General features: G+C 37.1%; 1 protein-coding gene across 4 annotated transcripts; it reads right to left on the bottom strand.

The window, feature by feature from the left end:
• Positions 1–14,598: 14,598 nt before the first annotated feature.
• Positions 14,599–18,705, bottom strand: LOC113302484 (small nuclear ribonucleoprotein E-like). Of its 4 annotated transcripts, none has more exons than XM_026551393.1 (7): positions 18,687–18,705; positions 18,267–18,341; positions 18,132–18,158; positions 17,982–18,044; positions 15,269–15,347; positions 15,130–15,175; positions 14,599–15,045 (listed from the first exon to the last, which is right to left on the bottom strand). In XM_026551393.1, the coding sequence occupies exons 2-7, from the start codon at positions 18,306–18,308 to the stop codon at positions 15,036–15,038; spliced, it is 267 nt and encodes an 88-aa protein (XP_026407178.1). In that variant the 5' UTR covers positions 18,309–18,341; positions 18,687–18,705; the 3' UTR covers positions 14,599–15,035. The 4 variants fall into 4 exon arrangements, with proteins under 4 accessions (XP_026407178.1, XP_026407180.1, XP_026407179.1 ...); XM_026551395.1 differs by lacking the exon at positions 18,687–18,705 and adding an exon at positions 18,484–18,656; XM_026551394.1 differs by lacking the exon at positions 18,687–18,705 and adding an exon at positions 18,469–18,656.
• Between the last annotated feature and the right edge of the window lie 842 nt (positions 18,706–19,547).

Raw genomic sequence — 19,547 nt, forward strand, 5'->3', positions numbered from 1 at the left:
AAAAACCAATAAGGGATAACATAATGATTGTTAATATAGCTCAATAATCACTTTAAATTAGAGCCTGAGTTATGATAGCAGGATTGCAAAACTCAGATTGATTAAGAAGAAAACGATTAAAAATATACAACAAATCTTGAGACTCCCGTAATCATCATACTTGTACCTCTCAAGATAAATTCAAGGATGAGATAACCTAGAGTTAGGTAAAGGAGTGAGAAGTGATCTCACTACGAATCATGAGAGAAGAGTTGTACAAGCATCTGTGCATTACCTCCATTCCATCGATTATAACTTATTCCATAAGAATTTGTCATAAACCCTTTCAATAGTCCATCGGAAGGATTTTTCTGAGGACTGAGTCTAGGACCTCTAGATATTGGTTCTAGAGGAGAGAAGTTGGAGGATTTCCATTTTCTTGACCTAGACTTACCAGACTTGTTCTTATGAGCACAGGCAAAGTGTTCATTAGTGGCACAAGAGCTTATATCATAATGGGTAACATGCAACCTGTGATGATTTCTAGATGAGAGATCATTTTTATAAGAGTTCTGGTTTTCTGTAGGAAGGAAATTCACTATGGACGCCGTCAAAATATTTACTCCGTTGACAGTAGAAAGAAGCAAATTATGGAGATCAGAAATTTGTTTCCTCCTACCAAAACAATGAAGAGTATAGTGATTCTTTTTCGCACATAAGGAACAATATCGTGGATTTGAGACATGACTGCCTTCACCCATAACCTCTTCCGGCGCACGCAAATTTTGCAAGTGATTTCCAGTGGGTAATTCCTTGGAGGAATTTTTCTTTACTCCAGGTAAAGCCTTGTGAGTATCAGAAGAAGATGCAGAAGATGACTTAATCATCAAAGCTGAGTTTTCCTTTTTCAAGGTGTTACACTGCTCCCGGGCAAATTGAAGAGATGCAACAAGTTTCTCTTTTTCAACAAGATAACTGTTTATATCTAATGAATGAACCTTGACTAAATTTTTTTCTCTAATTGGGTCTTCTTTAACAGTATCTTCAAGCATACTAATCTTTTCACGTTGTAGAGTAGTTTCTTGAACCAATTTTTCGATATCGTTAGAGAGAGAGATTCAATGAAGCTGTAGAGTTCACGTTTCCTTTCAAGAGATTTTTAAAATTCATCAATAAGCTGATCATTCTTTTCTTCAAGAGTCTTGATTTTAGGAACTTGAAGGTCAATGATATCAACATATTTTTTTAGTGATCTGGCGAGTACCATTTCAGATTCTGACACGAACTCACAAATCTTGTTTTTCCCTCGGGATTCGGAAGAATCTACTACAGAGCTATCCTTTAAGGCAAACCCAAGATTTTTGTTGAGATCAGAATCTTTGAAATACATATTAATATTTATTATCTAGTGATATACTTCTTAGGTCCTCAGAGCACAGATTGCTACAAACACAGACTTATAAGGTCTTTAATGTGTTTGCCTGCTCTGATACCAATTCATTTGGAAATGCGGGGGTCTAACAACCACACCCAACAATTCATTTGGAAATCTGAGAGGACTTACTCTAATATACAATCTAGAGAATCAACTAGATAGTCAGAATCAATCTAGAGAAAAGTATATCAAAGAGTTTATATCTCTAACTCTTAATTCAATCTGCAATCAGCAAATAAAAATCTGCGAGCCCGATTGAATATAAGAGGATTAACTTGAACGGTACCAAAGACCAATGTTCAAGTGTCAATCAATTTAAATCAACAAACAAAGGTTGGATTATCTAATTGATTGATCTTAACACACAACCTGTAATATTTCGATTATATAACAAAATATAATACGGAAAAGAAATAACACAGAAGAAAACCGCAAATGCAGAAAAAACCCGGGACCTAGTCCAGTTTGAACACCATACTGTATTAAGACGCTATAGACACTATCCTACTACCAATGAACTTCAGACTGGACTGTAGTTGAACCCTAATCAATCTCACACAAATTCAATGTACAGTTGCGTTCCTTACGTCTCTGATCCCAGCAGGATACTACGCACTTGATTTCCTTAGCTGATCTCACCCACAACCAAGAGTTCCTACGACCCAATGTCGAAGACTTGATAAACAAACCTGTCTCACACAGAAAAGTCTATAGAATGAATAAATCTGTCTCACACAGAAATACCCAAGAGTTTTTGTTCCGTTTTTGATAAATCAAGGTGAACATCAACCAATTGATAACCCGGACTTATATTCCCGAAGAACAGCCTAGTATTATCTTTCACCTCACAATAATCTAAGTTGTATAATGGAGAAACTAGATATCTTGGAATCACAAACGATGAGACGAAGGTGTTTGTGATTAATTTTTATCTTGTCCATCGGATATTAAATCTCGAGCAAATTTTAGAGAAGATAGTACTCAAACGACAGAATCGGGCAAGGTCAGAACACACAACTACAAAGGAAATAGTTGGGTCTGGCTTCACAATCCCAATGAAGTCTTTGAAGTCATTAACCTACAGGGTCTCCATAGAAACCTAAGGTTAAAGGAGAATTGACTCTAGTTGATGAAACTAGTAACACACAAGAGGTGTGGGGATTAGGTTTCCCAGTTGCTAGAGTTCTCCTTTATACAGTTTTCAAATTAGGATTTGTAATCCAATTTACCTTGGTAATAAAGCATTCAATATTCACCGTTAGATGAAAAACCTGATTCAACCAAGATAATATATTTCAACCGTTAGATCGAACTTAGCTTGCTACACACAAATGAAATATAGCCTCATTTAGGTTTATGTAACCATACCCAAATGTGTACACCATGTTGGCTCAACAAAAGTTAACCGAATTTAGCCATATGATTACTCTCATATCAACCTTATTCATCTTAATCATAACTAGTTCAAATGAAACTAGTTAGAGAGCCGTTCAATTGTTATATTCTCATAGAAGTATATAAGGACGCAATTGAATCAAAATCAGTTTGAGTCACTCGAATCAGTTCGTGAACATTATAGCCACGGTTTGCAAAGATTGCATTCCTTATTTTATAAATGTTTAAGTTCATGTACAACGGATTTTAGAAAGTAACCAACTCAAGTATGCAAACGGGTACGCATACTTAAGTAGCCGGACCGAGTTTGGTTACGCCAGTACGCGTACGGGTGCACATACCAATTCACACTTCCAAACTCCAGTAGAAATTCACGGACATGAAACTTACGCCAGTATGCGTATGGATACGCGTACTTGCCCAGACATCCAACAACCGTCAGTACGCGTATGGGTACGCATACTTCAGGTTCCCGGTTTTGGACCTATACACAAATGTGAGAACACACTATATTTATATCCAAATGATGCGTGTCGTAACCACAACAAATTAATTAATATTTTTCCACCTAATTAATAAGTAATATAGTGTAGTCAAGTTCATTCCCACGAGGAGCAAGAGAGTTTAGTTGTTTAGTTGTCACAAAAAAGGGGGATTGATTTTTTAGATTTTAAAAACAAAAGAAAGTAAATAAAGAAATTAAAAGTTTAAGTTGAAATTAATAAGAGAGATTAGATCAAGGAATCCTTCTTCGTTTCAAAACAATGATTCAAGTTATGTTCTTTTCCACTTTTTATTAGTCACAGATTATCACCAATCGTAGGTAAAGCAGATAGCTCAGTGCTAAACCCCTAAATCCCTAGTATCACCGGATACGGAAGTTCTCGACTACCAGATTCTATTCACCAAACCACCTAGTAGTAGCTCACTCAAGATGTAATTTAGTTAAACGCATTAAGATTATGAATTTATTAGGTTGATATTAGTAGTTAGACTCTTAGCTCAATGTCTACTTGCTAACGTTGTTTTCGCACACAATTTCTCCACGGAATCCCTCCGCAAGGTCTCGTGTTTGCTACTTGTGTAAAGAGTCAAGAAACGATTACTTATCCCCTAACTTTCACTAGGTTTAGATCAATTAACAAATCAATTTAGTTGGCCACCTAAACAATCTATCAATCAACCATGAATGTATAACATTCCTATTAGTAAAAACAAACGATAATCATGTGAAAAACTTCAAAGTAGATTTAAAAACAAAACTCAAAACATGTTAAGAACTAGGAATTCATCCTTAATCAATAAGAAAATTAGCTACTCATGCTAAGGAGTTCACACAAAGAATAAAGAAAAGAAAAGTGTTGTGTGTGTGGAGGTGTAGAAGTTGTGTAGAGAACTTCTCTATTTACAGGCTTCAATTTCCTAGCAATCCTCTTAGGAATAGAATCCCTTTCCCTTTGTAGCTCAACTTCCAAATCCAAGTCTTTCTCAAATCTTCCATCTTCTCTTTCCAAATCCAAACCCAATTCTTCAAACCCATGAGTCTAGAAAATTCTTCACAAATTCTGCTACTTTTGGGTCGCCGGAAAAAGTTCCAGGGATCACAGGAATTCAGCCTGAAAAGTCACCGCCGGCAATCGGAATCTTCTAATATGCTGATAAAATATTCCGTTACGGCGCCGTTAGAGTTAACTGTCAAATTGGTCTTCCGTTAGTCAACAAGTCAAAGAGGGGAGTAGTCAGCCACTGAGTCAGCTGATATGAGTCTGTATTACTCGTATTACTCGTCTTACTCACGAGTTGGATCAGTCATCGGCGGCAACGAGTTAACTCGTCGGTATGAAAAATACGACAGAGTTCTGTTTATTTTTGGGCATTCCTCAGGCCGAGTTCAGGCCAATTTCCTGTAACAATCCTACACATACATCTAGTTGAAGCATTCATTCATCAACAGAGTTTCAATTCAGCTCAGTTTACAACCCATTTGCTTCTCAATCACAACAACATCTCTTCTTACAATAGATTCAATTATTCATCATCTTCTTCCACTGGGTTCTTCATATCAACAACACATCTCATCTGATTCTCTGAGATCTCATTCTACAACTTCATTACCAAACCCATCAGCAGATACCCATTTCTCAATTCTTCGAATCCCACCTATCTAACTTCAATTCAAGAACAACAGATTCATCTTCTACAACTGCTAACCATCTCCATCATTTCGAACGCAAATTCAGCCCCAAAATTCCTCCATTGATCGATTCGATCCAAACCCCATCTCTGATTCTTCTTCTTCTCCAATTTCTTCTTCCAATCCAGATCCCCTTTGTTTCTTCGAGAACACCAACCCTAATTTCTAAATCCATCCATCTGTTGTCTACTTCATCTCCATGTCTTGCTCGAATCAACAGCACCAACCACCACCACATATCATCAATTCTTCTTCAATCAGTCTTGATTCAACAATAATGGCTTCGATTTCTCTCAACTCTCTTCTCTCGGTTTTAATAGCAGCAGCTGCTGCCTCTTTCTGTCTCTCTCAATTTCAGGTGCAGGCGATTGAATGAGAGGTTCACGAGATTTTAGGATTAGGGTATAATAGGTTGGTTTGGGATAAGAACCATCCCATACTGGGTGCCTATAACATATGGTCACCCCTTAACTTTAGCCAGTTGTCTTTAATCATTCTTCAAAGGATAGTCGCCCCTTAACCTTAGCCAGGATCCCAATAGTGCTTGCTTGTGAAATGACCTTTTTATCATTTTGCTCAAATTGGGCGGTTTCTTCTTCTTTTCATCCGTGTGACTCCAGAGTACCTATAGAACTCAAAACACGCGTAAAATACATAATTTACAAGAAAAATAACAAAGAAAGCATGACCTATAGATATTAAATACGGTGTATTCTACACCCTATTAAATTCCCACACACTTAGACTTTGCTAGTCCTCGAGCAAATCAAACTAAAACTTACAACTTCAAAGCTTTCCAGCGTCCCAAGCATCCAAAGAGCTATGAGGACATAAAGTTTCTGCATGCTAGTAATAAGAAGTTAGAAATACCAAAGAACATGTTCTCGTTTTTAGATGTTGACTGAGAAATAACCATACCATATGAGAGAATGCGTGTTTGAGAGCGATCAATAAGCATTTCGCTTCGACTTCAGCCTCACCAAAAAGGGTTTTATGAAATTGCACTCAAAAGACGTACTTTATGGTTCTCACATGTGTGCAGGTAGGAACGAAAAGAGAAATCCTGCAACACGTTGAATGGTGGGAAGGACAACTTCGGAAATATTTTAAAAACCCACATCTTTTAACATTTTGAAAAACCATTTTTTTGACGATCTCTAAGAAAGGAAATCAACCACTATTATCGAGGATGAGATTACTTACTCACCTTCACATCTGATTGCCAATTATGATAACACCACTCTCACGACATCCAATAGAAACGTCTTCTCTCCTCGTCTTCATATTTTTGTTCTTCGTCTTCGGCTTCAACTATTGATGATAAACTCTTGAACTTCGTAATTCCTTGACAATTTATAACTCTTTACCTTAAATCCTTGTCGCTTGAAACTTCCTTATATATTTTCCTTCCCCACGGCTTATTAAATAAAATATAAAAACAAAATTTCTCTTGCCATCATTTTTTTTTCTTCATTTTTTCATTTTTTTTTTAAATTTAATTTTCCAATTTTTTTTTTTTAATTTTACTTTTTTTTAGAGAGACAAGAGAAATAAAATACAAAACAAAGTGAAAATAAAAACAAACCATAGCCGTGGGAAAAATACTTTACCGTTTGATTCTTCACAACTTGTATCGTCTCGAAATCATAAACTTCAATAATTCTCACCTTTTGCTTTTCTTTGCTCTTGTAAGTAAGTCTTCAACTTGGATATAAAATTATGCTCCTCATATGTTAGTCTTCAACATGTATATATAAAAATCCGCTCATTTTATGTTGCTTTACTTAGATATGAAATTTACTCTTTTCTTGTTCCGTTGCTTGTAAACCTTGAACATTTTCAACTTTTCTTGTAGATTTTGATGTCGCTCCCTTGTTGATGATGATGGTGTTTCTATGGATACTTTGTTGTCGAGAGAGAGAATGGTGCTAACTGCAAATCGAACTACAAGAAGGAGGCTTTCATCTATAGACGTCACCCTCATGATTGAAAAAATTAGCACTCAAGAGATCAAAGAGTAGTGCTTCTATTGGTGGGAGGTTGGGTAGCTCACTTTTCTATCCGGAATTAACGTACGGTGACACACACTCAAAAGAAAGCTCTTTAGTTATTTATAAAGAAATCTGGTCGGTGCCTCGCATGATATAAATAGGGTAGTCTCCACTAATGATTGATCAACAACTCTAATAATGCACGTCTCCCTGCTCCTAATCTGCATCACCGGCATGATTAAATCCATTATTTAACACTCTAACAAGCAAGAAATCCGAACGTAGTTCTCTAACACTTCCAAGTTCAGTTATGTCGGTCAGAATTCTCTATGTAAACATACCTAGAAGTATGCTAGTGACTCTAAAATCTCTAAAAGTTGGAGGTTTTATGCAATTTTTTTTTTTTTTAATATGCTTAACCACTCCCCCACACTTAAATCTTACATTGTCCTCAATGTAATTGAATCGTCCTAGTAAAGTCAAGGTGGGAAATCCTAACATGATATGGAACAAGAAAAAATAAATAAGCAAAAAAAAAAAAAGGATAAGAAATACAAAACCTCTGGGTTGCCTCCCATTTAGCGCTTGTTTTAAAGTCGACGGCCCGACTTGCCAATTGTCAAATTCACTCCCCATATACTAACAATCGGAAAATTTGGGGATCCACCCATAGTACCTGTTTTGCAAACAATAACTCCATACAAATGTTAGAACAAGAAAATAATAATAATGTTATCGCTCGATAGAAATTTCCCCCACACTTAGTCTTGTCCACACTCGGAAGTGTATAAAGAACATAAAATTTGGGAACTTCCATGTATTCCTCTTGGCAAACTTGCATAGTGTTAGCATCAAGTGTTTCCAATGGTGGATATCTAGAAACAAAATCATCCAAAAATACTTTCGAAGCACATACATTCAAACCAATAAGAGGTAAAGGAGAAGAATCAATATGCAAAGAGTTAGAAAAACCTTGCACAATCTCTTGTATAACGGAATCCTCCTCATCCTTAAAATATTCAAGTGCATTACTTACCTCTTGTATATCGTGGTCCTCTATCAAACCTTGCAACCATTCTTCGTCGTTTTCTACCTTAACCAAAGTCTTGGCATCATTATAATCATTGGAAAGTTCAATTGGGTCTTCCACAAAATCTTTCAATTCGGTTTCATTCTCGAGCATCATCTCTTCAACATTTTCATCATCGGGAATCGGGCCATTCCTCTCTCATAAAATCTTCTTCGTTGTAAATCTCAAGATCTTCTTGTGAGAGTGTTACACCATTTATAACAATAGGTAAGTCACACTCAATCTCCTCCTTTTGAATAGGTGAAGGATCGTTATTATGATCCGGAGTTGGAATAACTTTATCCTTGTTACAATAATTTTCATAAGGTTCAAAATCATCATCGTAACCCATATAATAACGTTTTTCACGCTCCATTCTTAAAGCTTTTTTAGCTTCAAGAATTGCTTCATCCGATGCTAGGCCTTCATCGATCAATAGATAGAACCTTCTCTCAAGTTCACTCAAACTAGGTTGCCTTACACCAAGGAGATCACGCATAGATTTAGAAGCATAACTATCCTCCCCTCCTAGTGATTGTTCACTTACATACCCGTCATAAGGTTGTTGATATGTATGAGAATATCCATAAAGTCTATATCCAAAGGATGGTTGGAAGTTTCCATAATGTTGAGGTTGAAAACCGTATGGATTGTTGTAATATGCTTGCTCTTGTCCACCATACATGGAAAACTGGTACCTGAAATAAGATTCTCAAAAACCTAAGTTAGATACGATATAGAATCCAACAAAGCAAGAATAAACCAAAAAGAAAAATAAAAACAACTAAAATCGTCCGCTGCTCCCCGGCAGCGACGCAAAATTTGATGCGTGTCGTAACCACAATAAATTAATTAATATTTTTCCACCTAATTAACAAGTAATATAGTGTAGTAAAGTTCGTTCCCACGAGGATCAATAGAGTTTAGTTGTTTAGTTGTCACAAAAAAGGAGGATTGGTTTTAGATTTTAAAAACAAAAGAAAGTAAATAAAGCAATTAAAAGTTTAAGTTGAAATTAATAAGAGAGATTAGATCAAGGAATCCTTCTTCGTTGCAAAACAATGATTCAAGTTACGTTCTTTTCCACTTTTTATTAGTCACAGATTATCACCAACCGTAGGTAAAGCAGCTAGCTCAGTGCTAAACCCCTAAATCCCTAGTATCACCGGATACGGAAGTTCTCGACTACCATATTCTATTCACCAAAACACCTAGTAGTAGCTCACTAAAGATGTAATTTAGTTAAACGCATTAAGATTTATGAATTTATTAGGTTGATATTAGTAGTTAGACTCTTAGCTCAAGGTCTACTTGCTAACGTTGTTTTCACACACAATTGCTCCACGGAATCCCTCTGCAAGGTCTCGTGTTTTCTACTTGTGTAAAGAGTCAAGAAACGATTACTTATCCCCTAACTTTCACTAGCTTTAGATCAATTAACAAATCAATTTAGTTGGCCACCTAAACAATCTATCAATCAACCATGAATGAATAAACATTCCTATTAGTAAAAACAAACGATAATCATGTGAAAAACTTCAAAGTAGATTTAAAAACAAAACTCAAAACATGTTAAGAACTAGGAATTCATCCTTAATCAATAAGAAAATTAGCTACTCATGCTAAGGAGTTCACACAAAGAATAAAAAAAAGTGTTGTGTGTAGAGGTGTAGAAGTTGTGTAGAGAACTTCTCTATTTATAGGCTTCAATTTCCTAGCAATCCTCTTAGGAATAGAATCCTTTCCCTTTGTAGCTCAACTTCCAAATCCAAGTCTTTCTCAAATCTTCCATATTCTCTTTCCAAATCCAAGACCAATTCTTCAAACCCATGAGTCTAGAAGATTCTTCAAAAATTCGGCTACTTTTGGGTTGCCGGAAAAAGTTCTCGGGATCACCGAAATTCAGCCTGAAAAGTCACCGTCGGCAATCAGAATCGTCTACTATGCTGACAGAATATTCTGTTACGGCGCCGTTAGAGTTAACTGTCAAATTGGTCTTCCGTTAGTCAACAAGTCAAAGAGGGGAGTAGTCAGCCACTGAGTCAGCTGATCTGAGTCTGTCTTACTCGTCTTACTCACGAGTTGGATCGGTCATCGGCGGCAACGAGTTAACTCGTCGTTACGAAAATCCGACAGAGTTCTGTTTATTTCTGGGCATTCCTCAGGCCGATTTCAGGCCAATTCCCTGTAACAATCCTACACATACATCTAGTTGAAGCATTCATTCATCAACTGAGTTTCAATTTAGCTCAGTTCACAACCCATTTGTTTCTCAACCACAACAGCATCTCTTCTTACAGCAGATTCAATTATTCATCATCTTCTTCCACTGGGTTCTTCATATCAACAACACATCTCTTCTGATTCTCTGAGATATCATTCTACAACTTCATGACCAAACCCATCAGCAGATACCCATTTCTCAATTCTTTCGAATCCCACCTATCTAACTTCAATTCAAGAACAACAGATTCATCTTCTACAACTGCTAACCATCTCCATCATTTCGAACACAAATTCATCCCCAAAACTCCTCCATTGATCGATTTGATCCAAACCCCATCTCTGATTCTTCTTCTTCTCCAATTTCTTCTTCCAATTCAGATCCCCTTTATTTCTTCAAGAACACCAACCCTAATTTCTAAATCCATCAATCTGTTGTCTACTTCATCTCCATGTCTTGCTCGAATCAACAACACCAACCACCACCACATATTATCAATTCTTCTTCAATCAGTCTTGATTCAACAACAATGGCTTCGATTTCTCTCAACTCTCTTCTCTCGGTTTTAATAGCAGCAGTTGCTGCCTCTTTCTGTCTCTCTCAATTTCAGGTGCAGGCGATTGAATGAGAGGCTCACGAGATTTTAGGATTAGGGTATAGTAGGATGGTTTGGGATAAGAACCACCCCATACTGGGTGCCTATAACATATGGTCACCCCTTAACTTTAGCCAGTTGTCTTTAATCATTCTCCAAAGGATAGTCGCCCCTTAACCTTAGCCAGGCTCCAATAGTGCTTGCTTATGAAATGACCTTTTTAACATTTTGCTCAAATTGGGCGGTTTCTTCTTCTTTTCATCCGTGTGACTCCAGAGTACCTATAGAAATCAAAACACGAGTAAAATACATAATTTACAAGAAAAATAACAAAGAAAGCATAACCAGTAGATATTAAATACGCTGTATTCTACACCCTATCACCAAACATGGTTACTTGATCCTAAACTCTTTATTTCAATCATTGAAACTTTCTTATAGGATGATAATAGCCGTTTTCACTCACTATTAGCATCAAAGCAATTTTCAAGTTATTGAATTAATCATAACGAAATATTCCAAGTCTACACCAAATGATTGTATCACACAAACCATGTAAGATGTTACTCGGAAATTTTCACATGATCATATTCTGACATTCGTCAAGAATATAAGATGAACTTGGCCGAAGCGAAAGCTTTCCAACACATATTTCGATAAATATGTAAGCGAGATAAACTCAGCTCGAAATCTCAAATGTGTATAATAGAAAACTATATCGTGATACGACTTATGTCTCAATATAGGAGATAAAGTAGAAGTAGACTTTCCAAGTGATAGATGAGTTTCAGTCTCCACATACCTTTTGTTGATGAAGTTCCACAAGCTTCCCTTAGTAGTTCTTCGTCTTCAAATGATGAACATCGTGAAGTCTAATGCTCAATTACACAATCTATGTCCTAGTCTGAGACATTTATAAATAGGCTAGAAATCAAGACTTATAGTTTTGATCACTAACATTGACAAACATGTTTTAGATAGCAACGCATGCAAGTTCGACCTAGCAGTGCTCTAACAAGACTCAGTAGGACCAAGACTGAGTATGTGAAATGCGATTTCAAAGATATCAGGTACGACGACGGAGATGTTTTGCTAGACAGACATCTATTACCAAGGAGTGACTCCTTTCAATATTTGGGTTCGATGATCCAAAGCGATAGTGGATTTAGTAAGGACATTAGAGATAGGACCCAAGCGGGGTGGGCAAAATGGAGATTGGCAACGGGCATCATGTGCGATAAAAAAAATTCACTGAAGCTGAAAGGAAATTTCTAGAAGTCGGCGATTCGATCCGTGATGTTGTATGGTGCGGAGAGTTGGGCCACTAAAAAACAACACATAAGAGAGCTACATGCAACCGAAATGCGTAAGCTGAGGTGGTCCTGCAGGCACACGAGGTACGACCAAATCAGGAATGGATATACTCGCAGGAAACTTGGGGTCCCACCAATTGAGGACATGCTCACCCAGCATCAGTTGCGCTGGTCTGGATATATTCAGCGTAGACTGCCAGATGCACCTGTTCGCACAGGACGAGTCAAGCGTCCTGAAGGGAGGATGAAGCGTAGAGGTCGACCGAAACTGTCCTGGGATGAACTGGTTAAATGAGATTTGAGCCGGCAGAACTTATCAGAAGAACTGACATTGGACAAGCGTGTGTGGAAAGCAACAATTCACGTGAAAGAGGTATTCGATCTGAACTTGGATAGAGGACTCACCCTATAACCAGCGAACGTGTAAAACCACCCCTACCCCACCCCCACCCCCGGAGCTCTGTAGTTAGCTGGCTCATAGGCGTGCAGCCGGGGCAAGGATAAAGTGGTTACAATCACTTTATTGGTTGTGAATACGTAATTTCTTTAAAACCGGTAACCCTTCTCCATGTACCAAACCAAATCCCTTAATTCTACCTATGTGGGTTGTGTCGAGACTCTGACAAGCTGGCATAAAAATCTGCTATATTTTTATGAGATAAAATCTCTAGCCCACCCTGACTTGCTCGGGAAAAAGGCTCTGTCTTCGATTTTCGGCCTATTACGTGTACAAAACATACATTATGTAGTCAGCTAATCTTACAGATCAAACTAGAAAACTCATCAAGTATTACGAGGATTACGAGGCTGACGGGAATATCACCAGACTACCCTATCACGCCATATATTTGATTGCTCACTGCACTACCCTACTTGCCATATATTTGAATGCATTTGGCCCCTAGCTCCACAACCACGGACTTCTATACCAGAGATTCTACAGGAGTTGGGTAGTTATCGAATCTGCGACCCTTATTCTGGCTCTATGCTTGGTCACAAACTCTTTCTTGTTGAATATTTGGTGCCCGGAGTGTGTACACTCGAAGAAAAGCCAATGGATAACAAAGAATGATGGAAGTGTGATTGCTCTCCAACATCATCATCTCTCAGGGACATGTCCCACTTGAGACTGTATTTGTTTCTTCCTTTTTTCTTTTTTACTTTTACTTGGTTCAACATGATTACAGAATAGCATGTGCATAGCCTGATCAAAAGCTAAAGCAGCGTAGCCTTTGGTTAAGCAGAGTAGACGGGTAGTTGTCATGGGAGATGAAGAGGAGAAAAAAGGCCCAACTTACTAGATTAATAACGCTAACTTACAGAAAAAGGACCCATGCACGGTATATTAAGGTAAAAAACAAACAAGATGTACTCCGTTTTATAGCAAACATCATCATCAACCTAGTGTGTTACCATAATATTTGGTCGGGAATATCAATCTTATCTACAGTCTTATCATCCATCAAGGGATGTCCCTCGGTACAACTTTCAACTTATTATTCGCCACTTCACATCACAAATCACCTTCTCCCGTCCATTTAGCCATCTGAAATGCTCAAACACTGCCAGATAATAGAATTGAAGGCTTGAAGCTCTCCACACTAACCCGTGATCAGTACTTCAAGGTGGGGCAATACATTAATATCAGCTCTCTTAGGATGTACTCCAAAACTCAAACAGCTTATAATGCTCAAGCAAACAACTCACGGTCATCACAGCTTTGCAATATCGTTTCACACATAAACAAGGTCTATACATGTTAAATTACAACACCATCATCCTCATTCACTGTGTGCTGTTCACAATTATTTGCTCAAGCAAAAGCAAAATGTCTTCCTCAATCACTCATAATATCAAGTATATTTACCTTTGAACTTTATTTTGAAAGACAAAAAAAAATAAATAATAAAGCAAGATAACACGAGGTAAGATTTTTTGGTAAGACTATAACAAGCTAGGCAGAGAGGAACTAAAAGTAGGATATAATCATATAAGCACTAATTAACCACCAGTCAGTCTGGATTTGTCAAAATCAGATGAGCGAAGAAACTCAATTCACTGCCTGTCAATACTGAGTGCCCGAGAAAGAAAGAAAAAAAAGTATAATAGAGTGCGGAGTGGAGGGTCCTTCGATGTGCAATGAACAATATAATTATGTTACACAGACAGACATAAACAACCAGGTTAATGAAAAATATTTTTGGCAGTAACATAGTGTCAAAATCACTTGGTACAAGCCATAAAACGGATTCACATCTCCGTATCTACAGGAGCTACTTTCGAGATAAGTAAGCACGGACAACTTCTAAATTTTTAACAAGAAGGTCCAAGAAGGCAGGACGGAGAAACAGTGATATTCTCATCAGCTGGTTGGTTTAAACTTTAAACATAGATTTCAAAATATGGCTCTCAAGTCTCAACTTACTTTTACATCGTAAGCACACCTTGTTTAATAATAAAATGTAAAAAAGGTGTTCCCACATAAGAATCGTCAGTGGTAAATCGCCCAAGACAAATGTGTGTGCAAGGGTATTAGGGCATTACAACATGTCGATTAATTCCAAGTAATATCTAACTACGTAAGCAAGCCAAGCATGTGCTAGCACCAAATTTTAAGCATTAAAAGAAACATGTTACCAAATTACTGCACTACCAGGTGGCAGCACCATATTCTACACTCATTTGTATGAGGTTTTAGGTTAAATGAGATATCTAGAACAAACAGTTGACAATTATCCAATTGCAGAAAATTCGATTGTTGCGCTTGCATTTTCAGACAGTATAATATGCAAGATTCAACTCTGATACTCATGTTCTATATCCTCGCTAGGCCAAAATCATCATTTACCCCTGAAATATTAAAAAGAAGAAAACTATCACTAAAATTCCAGACTACACTGAGTGAGGGAGGAGGGCGAGATTCAGCTTGCTTACGTATTCTGCATCAATGTTATGTTGTCTCCTTTCAAAAGAATCTTCCCTGAAAAACGCAAGACCCACATATGAATAAATGAAAAACACGAAAAGCAAAGACACCTGACGCATAACAGTAAAAGAGTCATCTTTTCCCTACCCAATGACTTCCTGGTAGTTTTCTTGATGTTGACTTCTTCGGCCTCATCAAGAACCAAATTCATGTACTCATCAAACCCCTGTTAAAGTGAAAAGAAAGAACCAAATTAGAATCATTTACCTGTCCCATAGAAATGTTAAGAAATACAAATATGTCTTGCACATTGGTGGTGAGCCAAGAAATGCATGACCAACAAAAAAATAAAGATTAAAACCCACCCATAATTTTCATTTGTATATGTGAATTCAACACCCTGCCCGTTAATTAAAAATACCCGTAACAAATACTCCTATATTACAGATGCAATACAGTACACTATCAGTATCAGGCACAGAAGAATAGAAGCATATCCTACAAGCCATAATTCCTGTATTGGCTATAAGTATGTATGCATGGTTAAAACTAACACTGGAACAAGATACCCGAACCATCAACAGTAACATCACCACTATGCATGACATACTTTGTCATATCTTCCGCTTTACAGCAACAGTGGCTTCATAGTACCTCACAACACTAACAAAAATTCTTTTTGAATCACTGGACATTAAACGAACTCCTAATAAACACCTGAGAACCCCAGGTTTGTCCAAAGTCAAGTATGATCTCTTCTTCAACTGTTGAAACTTATCAGCTAAAACTGGAGCCCTCTAGGTGAGCGGAGTGATATCTCTAATCCTACTTTGAAGTGCATATACCATGCTTGAATGCATGCTTATTGTAAACTATAAAATATCATGTCATCAAGGTCTCTCCACAGCTGCAAAGAAAAAGCCTTTATAAACAGGAGCCTCTGACAATTTTATATTCCTAAAAAGAAACTTCAAATTCCTAGTAGGTAGTTTGAAAAACTATAATTAATTTGGAAAAATCAGTATCCTTAGTGTCCAAATAACCTAATACAGATGTATGATCTATCTTTAAGAAAGACAAGATAAATAGAGATGTTGCATACTCGTAGAAGCGACCATCACTCTACCAAAATTGCTATGCCAATGAATTCATATGAAAGTATCGGCATGGACTCACTTTGACCTACAACGGGCTACAGGCTACAGATATATAGAATTCTGTCCCTTCTATATCGTAACTTGCTTGAGTCAACAAATTGCCAAAGGCGGGAAACATAGTTACCATACAAACAACTTTGAAATTCGAGGATAACAGAACTGTGTAAACTGTGAAACATAAGAAGTCTTTGGTTAAGATACAAGTAAAAGTCTTCCATGTTAAAAGAATATAAGACAATGACACATGCCATATATATAAACTCAGTATAGATATATTAAGCATGACTTAATCTTAAGGAAATTCCATCGTAAAAAATCCTCGTGTTTAGTTACCCTTCATTCGAGTAGTTCCAATACCCTTACAAATCTGTAGCCTCTTTTAACCCAAAAGACAATATTCCTTACACTCCATCTCATTTAGAGATGCTTCACTTCTATGATGCCTGCATGTGCAGCTAAGGTCTAATAATTCAAATCAAATGTGTAGGGCTTCATACTTGTATAGAAATAATTCATACTCGTTTCTTCGGTGCATTGATACCCTTCGCACCTCCCAGGAGCTTAGAAATAATAGCCTTAGTTGAAACAAGATGGCAATAATTATATCGCTGTAAGTTTTAGACTATCCAAAACTCTAGTGCTAATTATCCCGATATTTTTTCATAACTCAAGACCTTGTCACCTTCAGTCACAACACTGGAATTCACGTGAGACTAGTGAAGCACTATATTGAAAGCATGGAGATTTACGGTTATTGGAACCCGTTTAACTATACATTTACCCAACGTATACCAGAACCCTAATTACGAGAGATTCAAATAGTTCTGTGTAACAGGTATGATTACTAGATATTCGCACATATGCTCTCTAGGCTGGTTAACGAGGTACTAAATCTGTGGATCAAAAAGTCTGTCATTTGTATGATTATAAACTTTAAGTACCCATATAGGAAGTTTCTCTTTACCGCCTCAACTTTGTAACAAGTGTGAAATCCTGGTTGTGTTTTCTTGTAACACTTGTTTCTCTTCCATTCAGGAATATTGGAGCGACGTACATATTCCACTTCTAAGCCTACTATGACACACTAGTACAGAATTTTTGCTCCACTTATTTGTTGGGGATTGGTTGTGCAAAGTTTGACATATTAGTTGTAGATATTTCAATGAGGAACAGAAGTTTATGCTGCAGAATAGCTAAAAAACCAAGTACTGCTTCAGAAATCACACAACTTGAATTGTAAAAGAATTTTTCATCAAAGAGAGAAAAAGAAACTGGTATACGACACTTAATTATGAAACTATCCTTTTTGGATGCTATCTTCAGCAAAATTCGTATGAAAGAGATGACTGAATATCACAACAAACAGTAATTCATAAACAAATGACCAAGATCTTACAACGACACAAAGAAAAGCCTTCCAGCTTTCTTCGAGATCTTTCTGCTTGTTTCCAATCATGATAAGTACGCCTATGCTAACTAAAACCATATTCTACATTGCTAACTAATAAGAACATCTTAAACCTCATATACTCTTGATAATGCAGAGAGTTTCCTAACAGCATGTAGATCTTAAACCCTAACATAGATATTTATCAGGATAGCAGTACTCCTATACGAGTTATCTAAGAGAAGCTCTTGCTCCCAGAACATTGCCAAATTACAACAACCTCAAAATGTTAGAGAAGAATTAGCCAAAAACTTACAATAATTCTGCCTTCAATCCTCCTGTCTTTCTGCTCAAAAAGCCAAATCTGAATCCTTGCTTTCTGCAGTCAAAAACAAAAAATTAGATAAATAAAACACTAAAACAAAATAAGAACCAATTTCTTTTAAAATTAAACCGACAGACTTACACTTTGGAGAAACCGAAAAATGAGGTTCTGGCCGCCCGATACATCCCAATAGACATGGATATAGACAGTTAGTGTAGAGCATATAAAGAGAGACGAAAAGAAAACGATGAAAAAATAGGGGTTTAGAATTTTTACGATAGGCTGGGTCATAATCCTCTGAACTCTAGTAGTCGCCATTGCTGCAAAATTCTCTTTATCCTTTATGAAACCCTAAAATAAAACAATTACCAGAGATGAAAAGCAATAAAGAGGGAAAAACATAACGATTGTGTTAGGCTTCAATGACATCTAGTAAAACCCTAGTACAAAACATAATTACTCAAAACCCTATACCGACCCCAAACCCTAATACCAGAAACTGAGGTTCGTTAAATTGAAAAAATAAGGAGAGAGAAACATGTGAGTGAGGATGCAGCTGTTGTGGCGTTGAAGAGTCGGATGAGTTTACTATTAGCGGGAAGGAGAGGACGAAGAATGAATATATAGAACGAGTGCGATATGCAAAACGAAGAAAATATACAAAAATGATTCTTTTATATAACCATAGGCTCGTACACAATAGTGAAAAAGGGACAAGACGGAAAGAATATGGAACTGTACGTGTTCCGTCATATCTCTTATTACTTTTCTGTTCACAGTTACAAAGTGCCCACAAAGGATATATATAGGAGTGGGAGGAAGGGATATATCAAGACTCAAACTAACTATTTCGTGACACATCAATACATATGTGTCTTGTACACATAGATTATGTGGGTCCCACTACTTAGTGGTTGTTGACCAGCAGATCAGCCACCTAACCAATCTTCATATAACACTCTTCCTTGGATGATCCACCATTTACAGAGCGTTGCGTCAATAAACCTTTGTCAGTAAAACCCGATTTAACAAATAACTCTTTGTTAGATTGATGATGATCTTCATTAATTTTCTCCCCTTGATGAAACTGTGTCAAGAAAATCATCTAAGAAAAACCTAGAGTAAGATTGGTCACTACTATGAAATGCTTCCTTTGTCAAAATTGCGTCTGGAGAACCACTTGGGACAAAAACCTGGACGCCGCATTTCAAGAACCTCTATAGATATGCACATCTCTTTAGATGATGATCACCGTTCTAAGATTGTTATCTCATTAAAAACCTCGTCAGGAAAATCCATAGGGACAAAACCTGAACGTAGGAAAATATGAGTTCTCATAACAATGATAAACCCGCAGATGTTGCCTCGTTAAAACCTTGCCTGGGAAAACCCAAAGGGACAAAAAACCAGACGAAGGAAAAAGAATACAACATGTCGAACTGCGGATATCACTGGACTCGCATGCCTCGTTAAAACCTTGACAAGGAAAAACTCAGTGGGACAAAACCTTGATTAAGGAAAAAGAGTACACGGCGTGATGTCCAATGTTCCCATATC

This window comes from Papaver somniferum, chromosome 8 (genome assembly GCF_003573695.1).
Source record: "Papaver somniferum cultivar HN1 chromosome 8, ASM357369v1, whole genome shotgun sequence".
NCBI classification, from domain to species: domain Eukaryota; kingdom Viridiplantae; phylum Streptophyta; class Magnoliopsida; order Ranunculales; family Papaveraceae; genus Papaver; species Papaver somniferum.